Source organism: Copadichromis virginalis, linkage group LG19 (genome assembly GCF_057382275.1).
Source record: "Copadichromis virginalis isolate Kocher_CV1m ecotype Utaka linkage group LG19, C_Virginalis_male_GT1.1, whole genome shotgun sequence".
In the NCBI taxonomy this organism is placed as follows: Eukaryota; Metazoa; Chordata; class Actinopteri; order Cichliformes; family Cichlidae; genus Copadichromis; species Copadichromis virginalis.
This window is the reverse complement of record NC_140636.1, coordinates 34,886,236-34,913,089: the sequence shown is the minus strand read 5'-3', so window position 1 is coordinate 34,913,089 and position 26,854 is coordinate 34,886,236. Positions and strand designations below refer to the sequence as shown.

Genomic DNA, 26,854 nt, shown 5'->3' with positions numbered 1-26,854 from the left:
GATCTGAACCATGACAAGGAAAAACCTCTCTACACCACTTAACACAACTGCTGGTGTGGAGAACACCAGCGGGAGAGGCGTTTATAAGAAGACAATAAACTGGGTCTCGCGGGAATTATAGGGTGGGGAAGGGTGTGGAGTCTGTGCTTTTTAGCCAAGTTAACCTTGTGAAAAACACCCGGCGTGCCACACGACAACACTGACACCTCAGCTCTGACCAGCTGTCCAGCCAAAACTCGTATTAGATGTTTCATAAACCTATTCAAAAAAAAGGAAAGAAAGGTTACCAGTGTGATGAATACCAAAGTTCAACTGCTGTTAATGATTAAAAAGGAAACACTGTCACATTGTTTTCTGTTGCGAGTTAGCATATCTTCCATATTTCAGCGGGGACATGACATCGTATTCCAGGGAGGACCGTTTCTTCCTGACTTCTGAGGATACATCGTCCTTTTTGTTTTCCAACTGTCATCACTATTAACAAGAAACATATTTTTTATTATTATTTTACACAATATTTTTCACCTAATAGTTATGTTTTTGTTTTAAAAGTGTACTACATGATGCTTAAATCTCTGTGAAGATTCAAACTATGAGTCGACAGATAGGCGGAAATGTGCATATGTCTTCTTTTTTTGGATTTAAAAAGCAGTGTGAAAGTATGTTTATTTTTATTATTGATTTCCACTCTATTTAGCTATGAAAAGACGCTCCCCATTTTCATTATTTACATATGAAATTGCTAGGGTAGGGAGCAGGTAGGAAGAGAGCCTGGGGAGGTGAAGGTATGCTCTGGAGAGAAGAGGAATGATATGCGTGTGAATGAGGGGTGCACCAGCGAAGATTCAAGCAGTAAAGGTAGTGAAGGTGGATGAGATTAAATATCTGGGATCAACCATTCAAAGCAACAGAGGGTGCAAAAGAGAGGTGAAGAAGAGAGTGCGTGCAGGTGGAGTCTCAGGGGTGATTGTGGCTCAAGAGTTGGGAGTTCGCCTTGTAATCGGAAGGTTGCCGGTTTGAGACCCTGCTTGGACAGTCTCGGTCGTTGTGTCCTTGGGCAAGACACTTCACCCGTTGCCTACTGGTGGTGGTCAGAGGGCCCGGTGGCGCCAGTGTCCGGCAGCCTCGCCTCTGTCAGTGCGCCCCAGGGTGGCTGTGGCTACAATGTAGCTGCCATCACCAGTGTGTGAATGGGTGGATGACTGGATATGTAAAGCGCTTTGGGGTCCTTAGGGACTAGTAAAGCGCTATATAAATACAGGCCATTTACCAGGCCATTTGTGACAGAAGAATAGCAGCAGGAGCAAAAGGAAAGGTTTCCAACATGGCACTGAGACCTGCTATGGTATATAATTTATAGACACTAACAAAAAGACAGGTGGGAGTGCTGGAGATGGCAGTTAAAGGATTTCATCCTGTTTTAATGGCAGTCTGGCATTAAAACAGGGGGAAAAATCCACACACATCCTCAGCACCCTGTGGGGTGAGCAAAGAGCTGAAAAAAAAACATTAAAAAGAATAATTCCGGGTGCCGTTGCCTAGCCTGTAGAGATCTGTGCATCCCTGCATGGATATCCCAGACGATCACTAACTCACCACCAAATCGGCCGTACTAAACGATGTTACAGGCAGCGTAATGTTCTCCATGACTTTTCCAGACTCTTTCACATCTGTCACATGTGGTCAGGGTGAACCTGCTCTCATCTATAAAAATCCCAAACGTGGTATTCTACTTCATATTCCAATCAGGCTTTACAGTACTGATCAGCGAGCACGGGCCCCATTAGAAGCAGTACTCAGTACTGGCAGTACTCATCCTTTTCCTCCTTGCACAAAGGATCAGATACCGGTCCTCCTGATGGATTAAAGACCTTCTACAGCCCTGTCCAGCTCTCCTAAAGTGACTGTCTTTAATCTCGTCCATGCTCTTGAGACGGTGCTGGAAGACACAGCAAACCTTCTGCCAATGGCACATACTGATGTGACATTCTGCAGGAGCTAAGCTACCTGTGTAACCTCTGTAGGATCCAGACATCACCTCATGCTACCAGTAGTGACACTGACCCTAGCCCAAAACACAACTAGTGAAAAAACAATCAGAAAAGATGAGGAAGTAAAAAAATTCAGTGGTCTGTAAAACAATCCCTGTTTTGGGGCGTTTCATTAACACAAAAGCAGCTTAAACTAATTAACAACAATGCCTTGTTTATTAACTGACCACATCAATATCTCAGAAGTTGAACAAACGTGAGTCTATACTCTGAAAAGTGTTTCTCTATTTTTGAGCAGTATATATATTTATATATATATATAAACGAATCTTTACCACAGCTTTAATTATATGAATGAACTGAATAAGATACGTTTGCAAACTGTTAGTCAAAAGGGCGTTTTCTGCCCAGCACTCTGGTCTCCCACTTAACATTTGTTGCAGTTAGAATTATGGGCACTCATCAGCAACCACACAGTGTGACTAAGTGACCTCATGCTCTTACATCAAAATATAGCTGACCGGTGCACAACAAAAACACAGCTGGACTTGCACTTCAAATACAGAAGAAGCTTTTGGGGCTTTCAGAGCACATAAACTGTGACACTGATTGAAAACCAAGACTGAAAACCATGACAGCATAAAATGTTAATTTTTATTGCAACCAGACATTCAAAAAAAAGCCAGATTTGAAAGGATGACATATGTAATTCTGATGTAAAGAACTCATACACACCCATGTCACCGAACACCCAATAGCAGCTACTTCTCATGACAGAATCGTCTCTGCTGGCTTCGAGCTGTGGGTGGTGCAGGCATTACCACACAGTGATACAGTAGGAGGGTGTATTGTACATTAATTCTGCAACCCAACAGATGTTTTTAATGACAGCGAGGCTATTTCATCTGAAGCCTGAGAAAAGGGGAGCAGAGTGAAGAATGCAAAGGGATCGGTGCTGTCATAAGCCCAAAACTGACAGTGTCCAAGGGAAACAGTGATTAAAGTTGTGTTTTATTTCCTTTCACTCCAGGTCTTCAGTGGTTTGTAGCTACCTGAACTTTTTCCTATCATCATAAATGACCAGAGGCAAAGAAAACACTGCTTTTTCCACTAAAGCCTCACCATGACTCACCATGTAGCAATGCAATGATGAATGCAGTGCATTGAAAAAACAATCTTCCTATGCTTTATGGACCGATGTGCTTGGATATCTTAATAGCGTACCATTCAGTCATTACAGTCTAATGACTGACACAGAAAAGGTTCGGTGATATCAAATCTCAAAGCATTGATATTAAAATCTCGTGTGCAAATATTGTACAAGTAGATAATTTGCGATATATGAGGTAGTTTACTCTCGCAGTAGGCTTTATACGGTATGCAGTAAAGATTGCTGGATGTGTTAATATGAAAAGGAAATGCCTAATGAAAGAGGAAAGCAACGTTGGCACTCCTCTACCTCCACCAGGTCTGAAATTACATTCTAATGGGGAGCAACTCTCCTCTGTGGCAGCATCCCAGCTGGTGTCGGGCCTCCCAGACTCCATCAGCCCTCATAGCCTCAACAGAGAGGCTGTGTCGCCAGGGAGAATTTACTATTAAGGTGGCTAGGAATGAAAGAGGGATTATCAATCGCAACTCACTGGGAAAGAACACCGCAGAGTTCGGAACACGCAGATTTAAGACTTCGGATTCTTTATTAGGGAGTGCACGCTCGAGAGAGAATGACTCCCTCTTCTATGTAAAACGTGACAATCTGACACAGCCAGAAAAGAAGAGACAGTGGAAAACATGGAAATCTAGGTCATGACTTAATACGAATAGGGAAAAAACACTTTCGGTGTTGTTGAAACTAATATATCAACGTCGTGTGCATTACAGTCGGCTCTGGAATGAGTCGGCAAACAAGCAGGTCCACGCTACACGAATGGTTTCGGTTAGAAGCTCAGGAGCTGCTGCCTAAGAAGAAAGGTAAGTTGAAAACAAAGGCGTATTTCCTTTTATGAGCACCTTAAGGATTTACAGCCACTGGTGCGATTTATTGTTGCGGATGGCTGTTTTTTAATCTGCGCCACAACAGCAAGACGGGAGCGAGCTGAGGTTAGAAAACACTTGATTTTTCACACCTGTGGGCTGCATTTTGAAGTTTATCATTTGCTCAACTGGTTATTTGCTTTTCATAATCTGAGTGTCATTGTTCAATTCACATTTTACATCAATTGAAAAGGAATGCCTGAATTAGCCATTTCAACACTAATGGAGAGCAGATGATGGATGGATGATGGGGGGGGGTTACTTTTCCAGGATCTCTTTTGAGCAGGCGAGATGATTAAAGGGGTGGGAAGGGAGGGAAAGTAGGCTGCACAAAGTGACACATCCAGCTGTCTACTATTATCACGATTTCATACTACTGGCCAGAAGTCCAGTTCACATCATGTGGGGAGAATCTTGCTCAAGAGAGGATCGTCTTATTTTGAATGGTATTACTTATAGTACCAGATTACTGAGTAGTGACAGTAATGAGTAATGATAATATGGTTCAACCTAAGTATCAGTTTAGCCATTTAAAACAGTGGTGTTTGAAGAGGCAGTGTGTCACCTTTGCCAAAGACTTCACCTTTTTTGATGGTATGCATCTGGCACTCTACTCAGCCAGGTTATAGATCCGTTTATCATCCGGACAGATGCTGTGCATAGATGAACCGACGTGGAATAATTACTGCATCCAACTCAACTTTAAATGCTACACTTGGTTAAACTGCCATTTCCACATATGATTGACTACACTTACAGTGTGAGAGTGAAATAATTAGATCGACGCCATAAACATTCTGGACATCATATCATACGTACTTCGCATGTTGTTCCAGCACCGAGATTCAAGGTTTGCAGTTTTTCCTAGACTAGATCCAGTAGTGATAGTAGAAAATGGCACCCTGGGTTCTCAACATTGACTTCAAAAAAACATCATTTTCCACCGACAGGTTACACACATGCCATCTGGCTTTGAAAACACAGTAATATAAAGTCCTGAGATAACTCACTGAGCTCACGTCTAGGATTGGGCCAGGATAGAGGACTGAGGCCTGGAAAATTCTTTTTACAGTTATAAATATCCGTAAAAATGGAATATTTGATGTTGTAGTGATGTACAGGTCAGAGTCAAAACTTAGAAAATGTACAGCATTTAAGAGGTAAAGGTTAGCAGGTAGCATTTGATTCTAACTGTATAAATACCATATTTAGCACATACAAGTCCCCCTTACTCACATGGGAAGAACATACACTACCAGTCAAAAGTCTGGACACACCTTCTCATTTAATTGTTTTTCTTTATTTTTACTACTCTCTACATTGTAGATACTCACTGAAGACATCAAATATATGAAGCAAGAGTGTGCAAAGCAGTAATCAAAGCAAAGGGTGGCTATTAAGAAGAATCTAAAATATAAAACATGCTTTGAGTTAGTTCATAGTTCATAGTTTTTGCATTCATAGTTTTGATCCCTTCATTGAGAATCTACAATGTAAATAGTCATAAAAATAAAGAAAAACCTTTAAATGAGAAGCTGTGTCCAAACTTTTGACTGGTAGTGTTTGTAAGAAAACTTTTTGCATTAAAATCTGCCAGCAGCTAATACTGCATGAAAAGCATTGTAATATGCTCCTTACATGGAAATGTGGAAAATTGGATGGAAACATGAGACAAAGCCTCTGCACTTGCACAATAATATTTCCCACCACTGGTGAACGGGGGTGAGATCTCCGAGGTCTAGTATAGAGTATAAACCCAATTGCCCTTACAACTCTACTACACTGGCTTACCTGTGACATGGTTACGTTGGTGTATGAGCTGTGCACAGAGTGAAATTCTTCCACAGGAAGGAGAAGGCCAATTTTGGAGTCAATGTCAATCAGCTGCTCCAGGTCAGAGGGCTCCGGGGTGTAACCCTGGACTGTGGGGACAGACACGGCCCACATGGTCTCCTGAAAGAAACACAAGGTCCAATGCGTGTTAGCCTGCTTTATTATGTGGCAACCTAAATGAAAGACTGATGAACATTATCTGCCAACTTAGTTATTTAGCAACTTTGTAATATTAAAGTACAAAAAAAAAGGAAAAACATGAGAGCGATACAACTTTAGGTCCTGGTATTTTTGTCTGGATGGCTCGATTGCCAAACTCTGACAAATGCATCTTCCTCACTGTCTATCCCAGTGGGGCTCACGTGGGAAACAATGTGTGGATGATGAGCTCATCACAGTGCGGCGGTGAGATAAGATCTCGCAATAAGACTATCATGCCAAAGAGGATCGTAACTCTCCAAAGAACGCAGCTGTAACCTCTGAACACTAGGTTCGGAGGAAAACTGGCAAAAGAAAACAGCAAACATTGGGGTCTATTAAGTAGGTGGAACACATCACAACGCAAAAATGTAAAAGCTGAGACCCGTAATTTTTTTATGACACAAATTAGTGCTTCATATGTCGATCCATTCTATTGTTTCAGTCGCTGCAATTATTTCCTTGGATATGGCAGAATATCTCGCTGCCAGACTTCAGACAGGGTCCGTATGTCCTTTTGGTTCACATGCATGCATTTTGTTCCATTGCATGACAGAATGCAAGGTTTTGACAGACATCGCATAAAAACATCAAGCATAGAGTGATTTAATCCTGCTGCTGCTCACCATGGAAGAGAGGAATTCACAGATAAAGAAGAAAAACAAGCTCTTGGACCAGAATTTTACTTTTACCCTAAACTGAGCAGCACTGATATACAGATATAACACTGACAGATATATAACTCACCTTAATAACTTGATAGAGAGGTCAGATTTAAAGGTCTGAACCCAGACCAGTGGGCACAGCTCTGTCTGATCATGAAGCCTCTAATTGATATTAAATAAATCTTCATCTGTGGTCACAAAAAAAAGAGATAATGCTGGAGGAGGGAATCTACAAAGCCTTTAAAGGGAGCAGTATGGAAAAGCCCAAATCCATCCAAGCAACTCAAAGCTCACCAGTTTCAACAATTAAAGCACTCAAAAACTCAAAAATTTCCTGTGTTGGATGTGTGCAAGAATACGGGACATTATTACCCCATGTATTCTTCGTTAATGATTTCCTCATTGACCCGCCACGTGCATAAATGCGCATGTGAAAGTAGTTACCATTTCAGCTGTATTGTGATACTGTAGGTATTTATCAAAGTCAAGGAAAAATTCGTACAAACAGCACTGATGTTTCCAACAAAATAAAAAATACCAGAGTAAAACTCACATCATGACAGATATTTTAATGTGTTCTGTCAAATTTGCGATACAAGATGGAAGGAGCCTAAAAGAGGCACAATGGAGAGCTTTTCGTCTTTTTCCTCTGCCAAGTAAAGGTGGGCAAACTGAACTCTCTGAAGCTTCCAGTTTGGACCAGTTTCTGTGTAGGAATGTGAACAGAGACCTGAAAATGGATAAATAAAGACCGAGTTAATCTGCGTGTTGACAGAGCTTTGGTGCTTCCTATAGCCAGATATAGAATTTCCCAGAGGAACCCACCCGAGGGATTAATAAAGTTCTATCTTATCTTATATAGTGAAAGGATCTCGCACAAGGCCTTTCCTAAGGGATAAACGCGTTCTGCGATTACTGACTGCTCCTGATTTATCGGGTTACACAAAACTGTAGAGCTTGTGAGAACAGGAGTCAGTAACATCCAAATCAATGTGTGAGGCAAACAGTAAGCAGCAGATTTTGGTTGATGTGTCCCAAAGGACTCTACCAAGAACTTGGTGAAGTCCTCAGAACTAAGAACACTTCGCTGCCAGAGTCATGGTGACATAAATAATATGCTTGCTACGTTATTGCTATTCATAATAGCATGTCTTGCAATAACAGGAAGTCTTCTTGCGGCCAATGAAAAGACTCAGAGCATCTGTGCTTCCCCCAGTTTGGTATCTGCCACCAAAATGATTTCAGTACTGTTTTAAAAGTCAAGAGAAGCATCACGAATAGAGCACCGAGACATTACAAAACCTTGGCAAGCTGTGCCATGGATGCAGAGCTGTCAGTGTTGAACTAAATGGAACCGCATGTTAAAGGTAAGCAGGGTGTTTTTTCTTGCATTCCAGAGGGTTTCATCTCATCGGACTTCAAACTGGTCGCACAGCTGCCAAAAGAGTTATTAAGGCAAATTAAAAGTGAAAACAAAATCATTTGAAGTTAGAATGGAGTGGGTGGGTTCACAGAGAAATCCAGGTGGCAGGGTCTCAGATAAATCCTCAAAGGAAAACAAAAGGTCCATTCTCTTAGCTTTAAGCTCTATCAGCACAGTGTGTGCAGCTGTAGGGATCCTGGCTTCTGAATTGTGCTGAAACACGGCAGAGGGAATAGTTTTGAAAACATAATTATAAAACTAATGGATAACATGGAGCATTCCGTGTGAACCACATGTGGCACTTGACATCTGGCTCATAATGTGAAGCGCTTTCAGAAGTCAGAATCTTCTGCCCGTCGGCTGCCAAGCAGTCTTTAAAACATGGATATCTGACCCATATGCTCTTCTGAGAGGCAAAGTGTGGCTGAGTTATTTAACAATTTTAACAACGATAATATATTTCCACCTACAGTTATGTGAAAAAGAATGTTTCAAACTCAGTACACCACTACTGCTTTCATAGGAATTAAGGGCTAAGTAACAGCCAGGTGCTGCTAATCAAATTCACTTAACTGATCATCACCAAATCTGAGTACCTCTATAAAAAATGAGGTTTTTACTGTTTGCTGGTCGGTAGTATTCATGTGTGTGTTATCATAGTGCCACAATCTTTATAGTGGACATTACAGCAAACCCACCCCACCCCCAAAGCTACATCTCAGACTCTACAGGACTCAGTTAGCATGTGAAACATTAAAGGTTGCGCCAGTACTCTGAGAAAAAGCATGAGTTGTTTGCCAGGGTTGCGAGGAAAGCCTCTGTTCGCTAAAAAAAAAAACACGACAGCACGGCTTAGGTTTGCAAAACTGCATCTGAACAGTCCCCAGTAGTTCTGGAGCAATGTCTGTCCTCAATGCACGGTGCCACAAACCAAAAACAGCATAACAGCGCAAACCTCCTCATACCCACTGTCAAGCATGGTGGTGGAGGAGTGCTGATTTCGGCTTGTTTTGTGGACATGGGCACCTTGGTGTTATTGAGTCAACCACAGAGTCAAATATGAGGCCATCTGTCCGACAGATTAAACTAGGCCCAAACTGGATCATGCAACAGGACAATGACCCCAAACACAGCAGCAAATCTACAACAGCATGGCTGAAAAAGAAAAAGATTCAAGGTGTTGCAAAGGCCCGGTCAAAGTCAGAACCTCAAGCCAACTAAAATGCTGTAAAAGAGCTGAGAATAAACAACTGCATGGAAACTTTAATGAACTGAAGCAACAGTTTAAAGAAAAGTGGAACAAAATTCCTCCACAATGATGTGACAGACTGATAGTGTCACACAGAAAAAAATACTTCAAATTCTTGCTGCTACCCGTATGGAAAAGATATATATAAATCTTATAAAAGTTTGTATCTGTCTTGTGTGAAACTTGTATGAAAAGCATACAAGAGTGAAAACAGATATAAGATCCCTTGGAAAATTATATAATGAAACTTGTATGTTTTGGATACTTACTAAAACAATATATAAAAGTAATGAGAAAGTGGCCACTTTCATGAGTAAATCATAAGTTTTTACTATTTCTTTTCCATATGGGTAAAGACGATTCTCCAAACTCATGGATTATAGTACTGTATGTACAGGGCTGCATACAGTCCTGTGAAAGCTCCTTTTTACAGGACTGTATAATATCACAAAAGAAACTATTTATTGAAAAAATGAAGGGATTGTATTAAAAGGTCATTATAAGAATTATAAGTTTTATTATATGTAGAAAGCAGAAAGGATCAACGTGTTGGTAGAGGAGGCAGCTGATGAGATCATCTCCTCCGACTGTGCTATTGCACAAGGCCTCTGAGACACAAAGGGTAAGTACAAAGAAACTTGAAAAAGAGAGACTCATTCTACAGCATATGTTGCCTGTTAGGGCTTCTTGTCAGCCTACCTTGCTGTCTGCGCCTCTGGCAGGGTCGTCTTCCTCTTCATCTATTTCTCGGAGGAGCTCAGCCAGACGCCTTTTCTCTGCCTGGGTCAAAAGCACTTCACCTCCTCCGCCATTTACAAGCTATTGCATAACACAACATTTGTGATAGAAACTAAAAATCATTATTTGCCCGGCATTTCTTTTCTTTTTAGTGGTGTCCTATTATGTATAAATTATTGGGGGTGGGGGGGGGGGGGGGGGGGGGGTTGTTGTTTTTTTTAACAAGAGACCAAATATTTTCCTCAGTGGAAAAACCAACAGTGGAGAGACTCACTTTAAGTCATGCGATATATCCAAGTACTCCATTTGGCCCAGTCTGAACTTTGACATACCTCAATGTTTTTCTTGACAAAGTCCTTCTGTTTATTCATGCCTTTGGAATCTCCAGAGTGGCTGCGTTCAAATTGGTCTTCCCTAGTGTCTTCATAATCTTCTTCAAATGATCTGATCAAGCTGTCTGGCCTCTGGTTACCTGTCAAGGAAAGTATGCAATGCATTTATGAAGATAAATATTGAAATAGTAAGTCAAGACTCTAATAACCAGTTAAATCTGATAATGTTATTTTACAAATGTGGTTCTGTGATCCTATTGGCATGATGAGTTTGCAGCTGCTCAAATCAGAGTGATCAGAGTAAAATATACAAATATAAGTAGTTTGTAAAGAAGTAGACTAAAAATATTCTTACAAGGTGGCATAGCAGGCAGGAGGACAATCTACTAACTACATCTTAGGCCTCTATGATAACAAGCAGCTAATCTGCCTAAGAATCTTTGAATGGAGCAATTAGCATTGAATTGACTGCTGTTTTAGGAAGAGATTTATTTCTTAGGGAATCAATATCATAAAAAAGGCACATGATCCTGAAGAGAAAAACGTTTATGAGTCACACAGGGCCAGTTGCTATACATTCATTTCTTGGAAATATTTCCTTTAGCACATTAATGCCTGCAGCAGGCTGAAGTGATGCAAGAATCAAATGCTAAAGTTCCCTGACCCTGTGGCGCCATCGTGTGCACAATTTTGGAAGCACAAACAAGAACGTATTTTCTGTTGCAGTCTTTCCACAAGCTCACTTGGCTCCGAGTGCTGGTTGTTTCCATTCTGCTCATGTTCAGGAATCTGAGTGTCAAACACAGGTATAACGTTGTTGTCCTCATCTGTTCCTAGAGGGCGATAAGAAAGTCTTCATCAGTGACTCAGTGATGATATGAACTGCATGTTCCCCACACACTTGTTGCTGTTCTGAATATTACCTTCGGGTACTTCCAAAGCCAAAAACAACCTTGTGTTCAAAGCTTCCTGAGCACATCCAGAGTGACCTCCAGGTTTATTCTGCTGCAGATCAACACACAGTATAACATCACATATAGGTGATTTTTTTTATCTTTTAGATTGTTTTAATTTAACACTCAGGGCCGTGGGAGTATTGCAATTTCAAATTCCTGCGTATGAGCTGTACATATGGTTTTTAAAAATCAAGCTGACTTCGACTTCTGACTTTGAGGTGATAAGAATGAAAATATTTTAGTTTTAAAACAGTCTAATAAACTGATCAAGGAAGGAGATTGGATACAAAGGTGTGTCTACCTTGAACTCTTGCCAGAGTTTTGCTTGAAACTCCTTTCTTTGTCGCCGGACTTCTTTTAGTTTGAAGATTTTTGCAGACAGTATCTCATCGAGTCTTTTAATTTCTTCAATAGCTCTCTGCAGTTTAAAATGTTCATTCTGTCCCTCGGAAGCATCAGCGTGAGACTGATCTGCAGTCCAATATTTTTGTAAGTGAGTGACCGTCAATAAAAGTCAACGACACAGCACACTGTGTGGAATTATTACCTTTGCCAGGACATGTGACTGATGAGTGGCCTGTAGACTCTTCAGAGCTGTTCGGAATCTACAGGAAATTGTAGTCTAAAGTTACGAGATGCACACCAATGACATATACAATGCTAATATGTCGTGTTTAGTTAATTACCTGAGCATCAGGAGCATCGCTGGGCAAAACAACAAGGGAAAATGGAGCTGTAGGACAAATTCTGTCACTTTGAGGTAATGATACGCTGGACACGCGGCTAGCTTTTTGCTCGCTCGACGCAGGTCGGGAAATGTCATCTAAAGTGCCTCTGGTGATTTCCATAATGTGTGTTTTTAGCAGCGCTTCAATGCTAAAGTTACAAGGATGTATTTGTAACCATTAAATAACTAACTACAGTCAAAGACTTTTCCGCTAAATGTTTGGTAACTAAGGACGCAATCACCTCTGATGGGGTAGCTATGGACATTTGTTACTATGGCTACTGAACGAAATCTAGGCGGCTCAGCTGACGCTTCAATCAATGCGGCTAGCTAGCGTAGCGGGTCAAGCTTGGAGCTAGCTGGCGCTTAGCTGGGGCGGTAACGCTCGGCGCGTTAAATCATATATTTTGTTGTTTCTGTTGTAGAATTAAATTCTTTCGGCGTAGCTGGAATATTGCTTATTCATGTCTGCTCTGTGAGGGTGCGACGTTGGAGGTTTCGAGGCCGTGTTTTAGTGGTGAGTAACGTTTAAAAGTGAGCAGTTTCTGTCTATTTAGCATTAGCAAGCTAAAACGGTAAATGTTGAACTACAGTAACAATGAAATCAGATGATATACTTTGTCGGATAATACTTTTTCATTGGCTATAGCACAAGCGGTACCCACTTATCAACATTTTATACTATTTGTGTAAAAATGACATCTTTTGTCCGGGCCTTGTGTCCTGTAACGTTATTAAAGGGAGCTGCGAATGCTAAAAACGAAACAGTGAAAATGGGTGTGTAATCGCTGAGACGGAACCACCGTAGTTATATTTTATCTGTCGTATGTATTTAGATAAAGCAATTGCTTCTTAAATAGTGTATATTTAACGCATGAAAGCGAGTGTTTGGTTTTGCTCTCTGTTTAATGCTCTTCTGCCAGATGCTAATACCAATATCTTTACAGTGCTGTCATTGTAGCACTTCCCCATAATCACACCCATTTCGCTGGCAGCTGCCCAAGCTCTGCAGTGTACCTGCACCAAGCAGGTGTCAGTATATAGAGGCTGTGGAGGATAACCTTTAAAGCATTGTGTATCGACAGTTTTGTAATAATGTTATTTTCTGATTCTGCCAGGTTGAATTGACTCTGAAGGGGAAGATGTGCAATGGAATGATAGAGTCAATATCAAAAGCCTTTTGGGCCCACACCTCAGCCACTAAACGGTCCTTCCTGTTGCTGCTGTTTCTGATTGTAGTGTCCACTGGGCAGGGGTCAGGTATGGGACAGAATTTGCTATGTTGACATCTTTTTCTCACAATAGACTTATTAAATTAGGTTTATCAAGACACAGATTGAATGGGTGAATATTAGAAGTCAGTAGCCCTACTCCATCTACTACACAGTAGATGTCATCAGATGTATTATGTTGTAGCCCTAATAAAGCAGCTCTGTGTAGCATACCTATTAACTTTATAGCTCAACTACATAATTATTATACTTAAATTTCTAGTTCAACTCTTGAGTTGTTAGGCAATTTGAAGAATTTGCATTGGAAACATTAAAAAGGCTCTGTATACGCTTCTTAAATCAAAGAGGCTATGGCTACCGTTCAGCCATGTCTGAGACCGGGAGGGAAAAGATACAAAGCTGTGTTTTTGTTGTTGTTTTTTTTTGTTGTCTTTTTAAAAAAAGAGGAGAAAATCAATTATACCTCAGATGAAAGTGTTATCAAGCCATGATGGCAATAAATAAAATAATAATTTGGTTTCATATGTATCAACACTGAAGAGGATCACCACAAGTTTCACCTGGATAACACCAGGGATGCAATCAATTAATTACCTCTAACGTCTGCCCGTACATGGCTAATTAAAAGGCAGCCATGACGTCTCTATACCTTTCAGTTTCATGGTGAGGTTTATAAATAAAAATGGATCGTATAGACTGATGTTATCATATATCATATATTGATACTTGTTAATTAATAAATATGTTAATTAAATTGTGAATGTCTTGAAAAGCTTAAACAGATTTTGGTGATCCACTGACCTTTCCTAATTTGCCTCTGTTGTTGTGGTATCTTCCATAGTAGAGTGATTGTAATGACATGTTGATTTTCTGGAAAGCTAAGATTAGTCAGTCTCTTGGAACAAAAGCCTTTCTGCTCTACATTTATAAGGTCCTTTATATTTGTTAAAAAGTCTTTATCATTATGAGGTACTTTTTAATAGTGTTCAGGATTACCAGTGAGTCATGCAGGAATAATTCAGTTTGTTTTGTAACATTTGGCTCCCTCTTTTGTAATATGTCCAGCTGTTTCTTTTGTTAATCCAGAGAAAATAGTTTTCATGTGATCATCTTGAATTAGATTTGTAAGATTGCAAAAAGGTGTGAAAAAGTGTGTCTGGAAGCGGCCTTACCTCATACAGTAGTTTACTTTTAGATTTGAGATTATAATAATAATAATAATAATAATGGATTGCATTTATATAGCACTTTTCGACACCCTCAAAGCGCTTTACAATGCCACTATTCATTCACTCTCACATCCACACACTGGTGGAGGTAGCTACAGTTGTAGCCACAGCTGCCCTGGGGCAGACTGACAGAAGCGAGGCTGCCATATCGCGCCATCAGCCCCTCTGACCACCACCAGTAGGTGGTAGGTGAAGTATCTTGCCCAAGGACACAACGACCGAGACAGTCCGAGCCGGGGCTCAAACCGGCAACCTTCCGATTACAAGACAAACTGCCAACACTTGAGTCACGATCGCCTCAGATTAGCTGAAATAACAATCTGAACTCTTTGTTGCCTTGAAAAAGCAGTTTTAAAGAAATTCTTCTGAGTTCTTCCTCTCTTCCCAGGATGTGTGAGGCCGTACATGGTTCAGAACAGCTGGGTAAATCTCACAGAAACCAACAGGGGCTCATTCCCTGTGGGCACAGTATTGCAGTACAGCTGTGACCCCGGGTACCTCCCAGATGGACCCAACATCCTCACCTGCACCGCAGTGGGACGATGGTCCTCTGAACCTCCACGCTGTATACGCAGTGGTGGTAAGATATTCTCTCCACTGTTGTCTTTCTTTATGATCTGTAAAATAGTGAGTGGCTAATGTGTTTTGAGCAGTTTACCTAACATCTTTATCTCATGATTTAAACCCTTTTTTTAAAAACCATCAGTTCTTTTCAAGTTTTATGTATGTTGCACTTTGCTGTCTAATATTTTTTTCAGCCAGATTTTTTTATACAAGTACTTTTCTGCATAAGTACTTTTAAAGATAAGTTGTTTTGTTCTTCTTTTTTTTCTCCTCTCTTTAGCATGCCTCCCCCTCTCTAAACCGGATAACGGGGGCTACACCTGCCACCCATCCCCTTGTCGACTGTTCGCCCATGGCACTGTGATTGAGTTCTTCTGTAATGAGGGCTTCATGCTCAGCGGAGACTATAACTACCTGACATGTCAAGATGGAGAATGGGACGGCCCCATGGAAATCAGCTGTGTAAGCCAAGGTTGGTCAGTCCTTAGATTGATCCCATCTCTTCAAAGTTTAACACATCGGCTAAACATGAGCGTGCAGCAAATTAATGCCAGGGAGATTTGGATTTGTGGAGATGTTCTGGTTATCATATGCACATTTTGCCCTGCAATTAAAAAAAGTCTTCGAAAGACATAATTTCAAATTAATTGTGTTTATTCAAATATATTTATTTTCTCTTTATCTGTTACAATTTCTTGTAAAGCATTTTGTGTTTGTATTTAATAATAAAAATGTAATGAATAACATAAATTACCCCTGCCGCCACCACCTTCTTTAGGGTGTATAAGACCTTCCATGGTGCAGCATGGCTCAGCTAATCTGACAGACAGCAACAGGAGCTTGTTCCCTGTGGGCACAGTACTACATTATGGCTGTGATCCTGGTTACCTGCCAGCTGGACCCACCAGCCTCACCTGCACCAAACTGGGAGACTGGTCCTCTGAACCTCCTCGCTGCATACGCAGTGATGGTAAAGACAAACCTCCTAGCAATTCTTAATTTGCCTAATTCTTAGGTGCATTGTATCCTTAAAAGAAAATGATTTTTTTTATTTTTATTATTCCAGATAAAATAAGATAAGACATAACACATCTTACTGTTTCTATACATTTATCGTATTTCTTTCTTTTTCATGGACAGTATGCCAGCCTCCATATCAGCCAAAAAATGGTAGCTACACGTGCCACCCCTCTCCATGCAAAAGATTTTCTCATGGCACTGTGATTCAGTATTTCTGTGATGATGGCTATATTCTGAAGGGAGACTATAAATTCATCACTTGTCAGTATGGGAAATGGGACACTGTAATGCCAGTCAGCTGCGTCATTGAGCAAGGTAAAATGGGATTCGCTGATACATCAGTTCATACTGTATCAAAAGGCTTTTCTTATCTGTTATAACTATTTTATTCTTTCATCTATTTTTATAGCTTAGAAAATGTTTTATGAACAAAGCCTGTAGTTATTGCTGGAGTTGAGCTGTTTACAGCTATCAACTATATTTTCCTTATCTCCTTTTTAAGGTTGTAGAAGACCCTCGATGGTGCAGCATGGCTCAGCCAATCTGACAGACACCAGTAGGAGCTTCTTCCCAGTTGGCACAGCACTACAGTATACCTGCAATCCCGGTTACCTCCTGGATGGACCCAGAACTGTCACCTGCACCACACTGGGACACTGGTCCTCTGAGTCTCCTCGCTGCATACACAGTGATGGTAATTTTCTTGTTACATACAACACCAGTGACATGTTAATGCTAGGTGTAAGGTAAGAATTGTTGTCAAGATCATTTGTTCACCACCTTCAACAACAAGGCATTTATGAATAATGGGAATAAAGTTTCTCTGTCCTGCTAGGTCTTAACTCTTTTCAGTGTTTATAGTGATGGTTTGCCCATTTTATCTCAGTATAACAGTTATTTCAGAATTCCGTTTGATTTTGCTGTTCTGTCATCCTATCACTCATTTATTATTTCTACCCTTAACAGTATGCCAGCGTCCATATCAGCCAGAGAACGGAGGCTTCACCTGCCACCCCTTCCCATGCCAAAGACTTTCTCATGGCACTGTGATTGAGTATTTCTGCAATGAAGGATACATTCTCAAGGGAGACTATAAATATCTTACCTGTCAGTATGGGGAGTGGGACAGCCAAATGAAGCTAAGCTGCATTATGAAGCAAGGTGACGATAAGAAAATGGATTTCAGCTAATAATTAAAAAAATCTGCACAGATAACCATATAACTGCTTGTCTGTCCCACAGACCACAGTCCGACTTTGCCACTGGGGATGCCAACTTTATCCATAGTGGCATCCACAGCTTGTTCGGTGGCTTTTATCCTGCTTCTGGTTGTGCTGTTTGTGCTTCTTCAGCCAAAACTTAAGTCTCTCCATCGGTAAGTCTGCCCAAAGATTCCCCTGAATTTGACCACGAACAAAGGGTGCAGAGTATGGAAACTAGATAAAAATGTGACTGTGTTCTTGTCCTCTACACCTAGACGCGATCAGGGTGTGTCAGGACAGCCTGTGTCAATCATGGTGGAGGGAGTACAGGTGACTCTACCTTCATATGAGGAAGCCGTGAGCAGCAGTGGAGCTTCTGCTCTCAGTTCAGAATCTCGAGTTCAGATAGTGCTGTCGGAGGGTCAGCATGCTACAGCGCCAGAGGCTGGCCCCTCTAGGCCTTCTTCCCTCAAGCAGCAGCAGCAGCAGTCTGAGATGGCTGTGGTCCATCCCGTCCCACCGTCTTCATCCTCTTCATCTCCTTCTTCCTCTACCTGGGCTTTGGAGCACGCAGGTGCTGCAGCAGGCACCTCTTCATCACAAAGAAGGCCGTCTAGAGGAAGCGACCACCATAGCCTGTCTCTGGACTCTGAGATGGATTACTCTGATGGTGAAGCTAAATTTATTTAGATGTCTTTGTATTTATTTAAAACACTTCTTAAATTTTGTAATAATCAAACTTTTGTCTTTCCTTCACAGATATTCCATTGCTGAAGGAGGCTTGAAACATGCTGCAGCCTTTGGACTTACCCAAAACAACCAGCTTTGCGACTAACCTGTAATGATGAGCAGGAGTTTCTCACCACAGCTGTCAACATAGATAAACTCAACTACAGAGGCCCCGAGGGAAGCTGTGGGTCAGTCAGAAGAGTTCATCTGGCCATTGCAAAGGAGAAGACAGAAAGGATTCACATGTACATACATGCTTACAGTTTCATGACATTTCACACACTATGTATGTATGTCTAATATCTAAAACTCAGTTTGAAAATGTTGAACAAAGCAGAAAGGAGCAGGCACTTCTGAGGGAGTTTATATTCAGTTCTGTTGGGGTAAATTGTCTATTGTGTTTCAGTTGACTGGGCAAAGCCGCAAACTCATCTTAGGAGCTATAAAGTAATTTGTCTTATTTGCTTTTCTTTTCTTTAACCACTCGTCACACCAGTCATGAAACATGGTCGCAATGATACACAAAGGCTAGTCAAATAAATTGCTGTCCATGTTATGTAAGCTCACAGCATCATCTTGAAAGATTTTCTGATTAATCATAACTTACATTTTTCGAGTCTCACTGTATATTATAAAATTCTTTGTCCCCCCTCCTTCCCCAAGAGTTCACACTGCTGAATTCAGGGTGTACATTCAACGTACTTCATTCCTCCAAATATATTCTCCTCTTAATACTCATACCCCTCCCCCCAATGCCTTAGCTTTCCACTTCTATGCACAGGTATCTATAATTTGTGAAATTTTAAAAATGAATGTCAGTAAAATGCCTCCACTGCTTAGTGACATTATATGTGGCTTTGCCAGACACATTACTTGTACACAGGTAAATATTTTGTTATTAATTTATTCAGGCTGCTTGGGAATTCCTGTTTTCGTTCTAAATGGGAAGTTAAAAGGTGTATTTAATTTATTTGTGCCCAAAATGCTGTTGATCAGCCATGGCTTCTTTTGCTTTTTTGTTGTTTTTTTTCCTCTGTGGCTCATGGAAACCTTAAAAAGTAGGTATTTTCACTTTGCAGCTTCACTTTGAAATCTACTGCAGGCACGTTATATGTGACACTGTAAATGTGGTTGGGAAGATCAACACAAAAAAATAAGTGTACAGATTGTGTAATGTTAAGTGTTCACTTTGTTTGATGGTCCATTGAGTTTACCTTGGGATTGATGAATGGATTTTATTTTTTTTGTGAAAATGGTATTTTAATATATGTAAAAACCAAAAGATTTAAGTTTCCTCTGTATATATCCCACAGTCATTTTAATTAAATATAATTTAAGGTGTTACAGTTGGCTGTTGGACAGTTTTTTCATTGTCGCATCTGAGAGATAGAGATAGATAGATAGATATAATAATGAAGAGACCCCCCACCACCACCACCACACACACACACACACACACACACACACACACACACACACACACACACACAGAGTCCTTCAGTGTCGCAGCCCTGATCTTTGAACGGGCAGATGACATTTATAAAGTAAGGGCATTGGGTGGCTTTATTCTCTGATGTACGAATCTGTTCCTTGTACCCTTCGCCAGCGCTGGAATATCATCAGTGATGCTCTCATGGTCGCTTCGCCTCTTTGTCTTGAGGATCAACAACCTGGTCTTCCTCTTTTTCTGTATCTGTGTATTAAAGGGGTAACACAATATTTAGTTTGACCTCATTTTCAACAGATCAGAACATCACAGTGTGGAGTGAGTGCATCTGCTCTGACCCCTTGGAGCTTTGCTGCAGAAAAACATGCAGGCAGCTGTCACACTTACCGTCAGCTGGTGGCTTGACTCTTTGATAACATCTGAAGCCCAGAGCGAAGAGAAAGACCTCAGCGCACTGGAATGTGATGTATAACAGAGGGAAGAGAAACATGGCCCCAAGGAAAGGCCACCTTTAGGATTGTAACGCACAGCTGGATGTTTTGACATCCAGTCTCCATGGAGATGGTCCTGCTGCATCTAAAAATAGGTGAAGCAGTTTTCTTTATTAACTTTTGAGACTACATATTTTAAATTTGAGAGCTGAATCCTCCTCTGCTGTAAAATATATGTTCTACTGAACATCTCATATGTAAATTGTTTATATGTTAATTATTTATGTGAGTGAACACAAATCTGGGCAGAAATTGGTTAGTAATTAGAACACAAGTAGTTTTGGCAAAGTGTAAAAAATGTGGTTATGATTGTTTTTTGCAGTTGTGTGAAGTAGTTTTTTATTGATATGTTTAGATGAGGTGAAGCTAATGTTAATTTATCTATGTGCTGTTGGTTAGTTAAAGATTTCTAAAAATATAATTAAATATTCCCTAAACAGTCATTTTTTGCATCTATACACATTTTTCTTTTGAATAGACTCAAGAAGACTCAACAAGTTTATTGTCATTTCGTATGGTGTTACCCAGCCTGAAACGAAATACTGTTTCTCACCAGCCTCTACAGTGCAATAAGCAACATGGTTTAAAAAGAATCTGTTTAAATAGAGCAGTAAAAAGGCAGCAATGAATTGCAACAATAGTTATGGATAAATAAATAGCATAAAATCTAAGTTCTAAAACAAACTCAAGACACATAGCAGCACTATTTTCACAGAAGGGGATGGTTAAATTAGGTAGTGTATCTGGGAAATGTATTGTAATGTGTGTGTGCGCGCGTGTGTAGAATAGAAACATAACATACTTTTATTAATACATGGAGGCCATATTATTAGGTACGCATGTTCAATGCAAATGACATTGAATGTCGACATGGTCATAAGAACCTGCTGAAGATCAAGCTGAGCATTAAATGTGGTGTGGTTGCTGGTGCCAGTTAGGCTGGTCTGAGTATTTCTAAAACTGCTGATCTACTGGTTTCAATACACCCATCTGCAGGGTTTACAGAGAATGGTCTAACAGAGAAAATATCCAGGCAGTAAAATGCCTTCGTTGATGCTCCAAGCCGATAGGAAGACAACAGTGACCCTCCGGCCCCACAACACATTGAAGCTTGAAGCAGATGGGCTACAGCAACAAAAAACTACAACGGATGCTTCTCCAGCCTGCTACGAACAGGACACTGAGACTACATTTTGCACAGGTGCATGAACTGAACAATATAAGATTGGTAAAGCGACACCTGGTCTGATAAGTCTTGACTTCTGCTGTGGCAGTGGGATGGCAGTATCACAATTCCATCCTGCCTTGTATCAATGTTTCAGACTGCTCGTGATGGTGTAATGGTGTGAGTGACATTTTCTTGGCACTCTTTGGGCCTCATGGTGTCAACTGAGCATCATTTAAATGCCACAGCCTTCCTAAGCATTGGTGCTGGCCATGTCCATCCATTTATGGCCACTGTGTATCCATCTTTTGCTGGCTGCTATCAAGCAGGACGAAACATCATGAGAACCTTTCAGTTTAGTAGCAGGCGTACACTTGTGGTGCCATTTCCCCACCAAAAATATTATTTTAAATTGCAAAAATAAAACCTGCTTACAGTAGCAATTCATGAAAGACAATATTTAAAAAAAACGTTCTGCTTTCTCTTTGAAACTGCATCGCAGCAGTAGTTCCAGTAAGAGTTTACACATCAACTGCCTTATTTCCTCTTGCATAAACAGTGCAAGAACACTGACTATTGTTCAAGAGCAGTGCAGTATGAGAAACAGAATATACTGCAGAGAGCCTCTGTTTAGATTTAACATGAAGCATAAAGTTTAGGCACAACCTGCTTGTTTCAGAGTCAAGGAGAACACTTAGTGTGTATTCACTTACTGTGGACTGAGTCTGCATAAGACAGACATGACATATCCCAGTGTAAAGCCAATCAGGGGCATCAGTGAAGCTGCAATAAGAGCATCGGGCATGAGGATCATCCATATTACATTTCTGACAATATAGAAGGACAGGATGCAAATAATGATGCTGGAGATGATCAAAATACTGAGACCAACCTGTTGAAAAAGAGAAAACAGATTACAGTAGTCAAGAACTGGTTTTGATTAGGAGTGAAACACTAAAGCCTTCTTGTTTTACAAACTCTGCCGGTAACGTAAGCCGCAAATTACCCAAACTGCGTGCAATAAATCAGTTCTGGTAAACACAACTTGAAGATATTTCATGCCACAGTGTAAAAACCACAGGTGAAAATAATAAACTGACTTTTTTTTTTTTTTTTGGCTGGGTCATTTTCAAAGTCCTGAAACCAGAAACGATTTTTTAGCAATTTATAAGAACAGCTGCTCTTATAAATCTGAACATCTGCTGTGAAACCTGCTTAAATCTAGTCATGCGATGGCATGTGTCTGAGTGTGGGAGTCTCACTTTTTTGACCGTCACTGCGGTGTTTGGTTTGAAGTGATTAATAGCGATGCCAAAAGCACAAGGCACCAGGGTGAAAGCAAGAGCGGTGAGGATGCCGGCGTACGGCACGGCATTTTCCAATCCAGTGAAGCCTTGAGAGAAGATATACAGCAGCAAAGGCATCAGACCCAGGGCTGCAATGTTGGAGCAAGTGGTCATCACAATGCTGGGAGGGCAATAAAGTGAAGAAGGAAAATCATCGCACTGTAAGTATCTCACTGCATTATTTACTTTAAAAGCAGTGCAATTACTGCAAACAGGAGCATCAGCTTACCTGAGGTTCATGTCGCCTTTCACAACAAGAGAAAAAATGTTTGATAAGGTTCCCCCGGGACAGCACCCACAGATAAGCACGGTCACTGCCTTTATGGGCTCCATCTGCAGGATTTTGGCAAGACTGAAAGCGGTAATGGGCATGATGCAGAACTGGGACAGCAGGGCAATAGCTACTCCTTTTGGCTTGAAGAGATAGGCCTTAATTTTGAAAATCTCCATAGTGCAGCCCAGGGATATCATGGTGATAAAAAGGTTGAGGACAGTCAGTATATTGACGGTCTTGTTTATTGGTCCCTGTATGTTCAGGGTGGCCAGGGTGACATTGTCAGATGCATTTGCTTCATTAAAAAGGCTCCCGCCATGAACTTCTGTCAGGTTCATCATAGCACTTGCACCAGTGTTGCGATTTTACTGAGATTTGGCTTTCACCTGTCACATGAAAGAAGAGGAAATGCAAACAAGTTAAAGACATTAACATTTCAGAATTAAAGGTCAACAATATGTCTGTAAGCACAATAGCTCAAGAAGTTTTAAATGAATTCTGATAAAACTTTGTAGGGGTGCAGAGTGGGGTCATGTTAGGGACGCATTAAAATTTGGCTTACATCCACCAAGGTCTTCAAGGTCAACTGAACGATTTACTGGTTAAAAATTGACAGCAGGTCTTATAACTTAAAAATTTTGATTCTTACAAGTGAACTGTGTATCGTCAGCATATGGAAAGTACCATATAAAGATTTAAAGTATCATGTCACATTTGATCTCTGACCTCTCCTTCAAGGTCAATAGATTGATCTGAAGGTCAAAGTGCTACATAAAACTGTTTGAAACTTTGTTTCTTCTTTTTTATTTTTTGGAAAACTAACTTTTATCACTTGATACTGATTAGTAACCATTTGATGAATTGTAGTAAACAATGCTATCCGTGTATATCTACACCCACATAGATTTTGAAAAAGTATTATACTCAGAATTAGGTGATGTATATCAAAAATTGGTTTTATTAGGGCAAATAACAAAAGCCTGCTCTCTGCACCAATCTGTCGAAATGTGCTAATCCGTTTGAAGTGCATGGTTGCAAGTTCCAAGTTCCAGCTAGATTACGAACATTAACAACTTTAGTGGTTAAAGCACTGTCAAAGATAAATCCTTGAGACTAGAGCTTCTCTCCAAAGGTTTGCTTGGTGTGCATGTAACGGAGCGGAAAGGCTGATTTTATTTCCACAGTGTCGTTTTTTAAAGGAAGGAAACCTTCCTCCAAACGGACAGAGCAGTGGAGCCGCCAAGGGAAAGCACACAATTTAAACTGTAAGATTAAAAATATAATTTATTATATTTAAATAGTTAAAAATGTAAGATAAATTAAAACAACCTTGGCCAAGGGATAACACAATAAAAATCAATAAAACACAACATTAAAAGTCCAGTGGGATCCACCACAGCATAAAAGTCCCAGGGAGTTAAGAAATCCAGCGAAGTAAAAGGGGAACCCAGCGGAGTCCTCTCCTTCCTTTCCGCATTAGCGTCTTGATATGCTAGAGAAAGGGAGGAGCGGCAGTCACTATTCTTCCGGCAGTTTTTATTCAATAAAAGGGGATAAGTCGAAGACTTACCCCGGGTGGGCAGAGCTCTCAACTCCGCCCGCCGCTTCTTTAAAACTGCAAAGCCACACAGCCGTCCCGTGCCTTCCGCTGGTGCTGTCTCCGCTCTCCCCGCTGGTGCCCTGTGCGCTGGTCCTCTGTGCGCTGGTGCTGTCCATCCTGTCTCGAACGCCAAGCTCCAACCCTCTTATGTGTCACTCTGTAAATTATCTTAAAGCCTCACGTCAGGCCTCTCAGGCCCCATCTCTTAAGCCTCCGTGTCACTCCAGGCTCTCGTCGGTTCCCGTGACACTCATGGGTGCCTTCATGCTTCAGTCCTCTCTTGCCTCTCGGTCGAACCGCTTCCTTTGGTCTGCCAGGCCCTCTTATTGGCCTCTCTGGGATCTCTCGCAGGTGTGAACAGTTTATTATCAGGTAGGGGCGGAGTCTTTCCAGGACAATTTGACAGTATAACGAAAACATGCAACAACATAACCACTGCACAAAACATGACCAATACATGCAATATAAAAACTAAGTAAATACACTTCATATTAAAATATTAAAAAGGTAAAACAACAAAACATGCAAAACTTAAATAACTTGTCCCTTTCCACCCCATGACATGCACAAAGAGGATCTTTTGGGGGAAATTAAACCTCTTTGTTGTCATCTGCCATGTGAAGTATCTTATGTTGTCTAGTATCTAGTAGTAACTGATACTTAATATTCATGGCATGCTCTCTGCAGGGAGAAAAACAAGCCATTTTTTTTTTTAAAAATGTGGACAGTGTGTGGTGTTAAACTAGAAGTTTTCAGTTCTGTGAAAAAAGAAAGCACATGTTGCAGTGGTAGCTTTACTCTAGATCCTGTTTTTATTTGTTTGCATTGTGTTTTTAGTGCACTCCTTAAATTTTTTAACTGGAGTTGCCAGAATGTGCATAACACGATAAGAAAGCCTCTTTATCCCTTTTTATTTATTGAAGGTTCTGCAAAATTCAAGATTTTTAGCAGTGTACGTTGCTCTCATTCGAAACAAACTCCAGTTCCAAGCAGAGTAAACTTTTACAAGTCTTATACACAACACAACACAGTCCAACACTAAAACACTGGAATCGGTGCCAGTCTTTCCCTTTTCAAATAAATGACAGGTGAATAAAAACAACACCTTCTTACCTTAATTTCAGGCCACTGGCAGCAGCGTTTACTCACTCACACACTTGTGTCCAGCTAGCCTTGTGTGGTCCAAGTGCTTTTCTCAGTGCTTACCCCCCCCCCCAACCTTGTCCTCCCTTATTTATCACATGATCTCAGGAAAAACATGATGGTAGGTGGCTGACATTGCAATCCAGAAATCTGTGATTCATGCAAAGATTTCCCCTCAGTCAGGCTTTTATGTGAAGTTATCCTCTTTTGTGGGGCACAATGATGTGAAAGGAATGCAACGATCTGTTTATAAAGGCAAAGGGGCACTTTTATTCATTCATCCTTGCTTTCATTTAAACAGACGTGCAATTAATATTGTGCAACGAGGCAGAACACTGAGGTTACTTGGCAAAGTTAACGGTCTTTGTGTCAGCACATGTTATCAGTGTGCTTTTTAGACAGAACACAAATGTTGTCAAGATAAGATAAGATAAGATACCTTTAAATCTGTAGAATATGACCCAGACTGTCCATGGTAGCCCACCTGCAGCTATTTCACTGCATTCCTTACCAGGACCTGTCTGTGTAGGTTCTCAGTCATGCGGGACACAGTAACCTAAGGAACTTGGAAAGAAAAAGCGACTAAGTTTCTTGAAAATGTTTCACCTCTCATGTGAGATGCTTCTTCAGTTCTAACACTAAATGGTGAAGAGTCCAGTATTACTGGTTGTAATCCGGATACTGCTCTTAATTAATAAAGAGTAAAAAAATAATACTTCAAGTGACTGATACATTAATGAAGCGCTAGGATTTTATAGAGATTTGAATGAAAGCAGATTATAAAATGATGAAATAAACTAAGGATTACATAAATAAAAATAAAATAAATAGATAAATAAATAAATAAAAGTCCTTAACAAATAGTACTTAAGGAGCTTTGTTATGAAGTTGTGCGCATCACACAGCTTCATAACTCATAAGCGAGCAAGAGAAACTTAAAGGCAACACGTCGGTTTGTTCACAGCTTTGTTCGTAGCTGTCAAACATTCGGCATCGACCACAAAAGACTTTGGAAACATCTGGATCTTGTACAGTGTCACTGTATCGAGGTACCAAGATGTCTCAGAGACAACATCACTCAAGCCAAAGGGATCACCCCAGCACTGCTCACTTAAGTGAATTTAAAGCCCTCAGAAGAGCATTTAAAAATTGTTGCAAGGAAAAACAAGACCTGGAGAACAGGATGAAACAAATGCAAGAGGAGAAAAGTGCAGAAATGATAAAAATGCAAGAAATTACAGTGATGAGAAAAAAAAATGAAGGCTT

The 26,854-nt window shown here is 40.6% G+C and overlaps 2 protein-coding genes and 1 pseudogene across 11 annotated transcripts in view; 1 reads left to right on the top strand and 2 right to left on the bottom strand.

The window, feature by feature from the left end:
• The window catches only part of fsip1 (fibrous sheath interacting protein 1), a 41,929-nt gene extending 29,513 nt beyond the window's left edge, over window positions 1-12,416 (bottom strand). For 2 of the 7 annotated variants that reach the window (XR_014916819.1, XM_085442059.1), the window contains exons 1-8: window positions 12,106-12,408; window positions 11,967-12,024; window positions 11,721-11,890; window positions 11,387-11,468; window positions 11,207-11,296; window positions 10,464-10,603; window positions 10,093-10,212; window positions 5,817-5,978 (exon numbers count right to left, since the gene is read on the bottom strand). Coding sequence is in view for 6 of the 7 variants with exons in the window: in XM_085442059.1 (XP_085298185.1) it covers window positions 5,817-5,978; window positions 10,093-10,212; window positions 10,464-10,603; window positions 11,207-11,296; window positions 11,387-11,468; window positions 11,721-11,890; window positions 11,967-12,024; window positions 12,106-12,267 (984 nt within the window). In the remaining variant the exon portion in view is untranslated. Of the gene's footprint in view, window positions 1-5,816; window positions 5,979-10,092; window positions 10,213-10,463; window positions 10,604-11,206; window positions 11,297-11,386; window positions 11,469-11,720; window positions 11,891-11,966; window positions 12,025-12,105 lie in introns of all 7 variants that reach the window. The other 5 variants (XM_085442061.1, XM_085442060.1, XM_085442058.1 and 2 more) reach the window with 4 other exon arrangements.
• Window positions 12,122-19,468, top strand: LOC146686673 (sushi domain-containing protein 4-like). Of its 3 annotated transcripts, none has more exons than XM_085442055.1 (11): window positions 12,122-12,179; window positions 13,265-13,406; window positions 14,996-15,187; window positions 15,452-15,643; window positions 15,950-16,141; window positions 16,312-16,506; window positions 16,694-16,885; window positions 17,158-17,352; window positions 17,434-17,566; window positions 17,669-18,063; window positions 18,153-19,468. In XM_085442055.1, the coding sequence occupies exons 2-11, from the start codon at window positions 13,289-13,291 to the stop codon at window positions 18,176-18,178; spliced, it is 1,830 nt and encodes a 609-aa protein (XP_085298181.1). In that variant the 5' UTR covers window positions 12,122-12,179; window positions 13,265-13,288; the 3' UTR covers window positions 18,179-19,468. The 3 variants fall into 3 exon arrangements, with proteins under 3 accessions (XP_085298181.1, XP_085298180.1, XP_085298182.1); XM_085442054.1 differs by lacking the exon at window positions 12,122-12,179 and adding an exon at window positions 12,455-12,663; XM_085442056.1 differs by lacking the exons at window positions 12,122-12,179; window positions 13,265-13,406 and adding an exon at window positions 12,494-12,663.
• A 106-nt stretch (window positions 19,469-19,574) lies between these two features.
• LOC146686672 (hepatic sodium/bile acid cotransporter-like) lies at window positions 19,575-25,550 on the bottom strand (annotated as a pseudogene). The gene is made up of 6 exons (XR_014916820.1): window positions 24,416-25,550; window positions 22,801-23,231; window positions 22,488-22,692; window positions 21,939-22,117; window positions 19,957-20,145; window positions 19,575-19,815 (listed from the first exon to the last, which is right to left on the bottom strand). The product of XR_014916820.1 is annotated as a hepatic sodium/bile acid cotransporter-like (transcript).
• Between the last annotated feature and the right edge of the window lie 1,304 nt (window positions 25,551-26,854).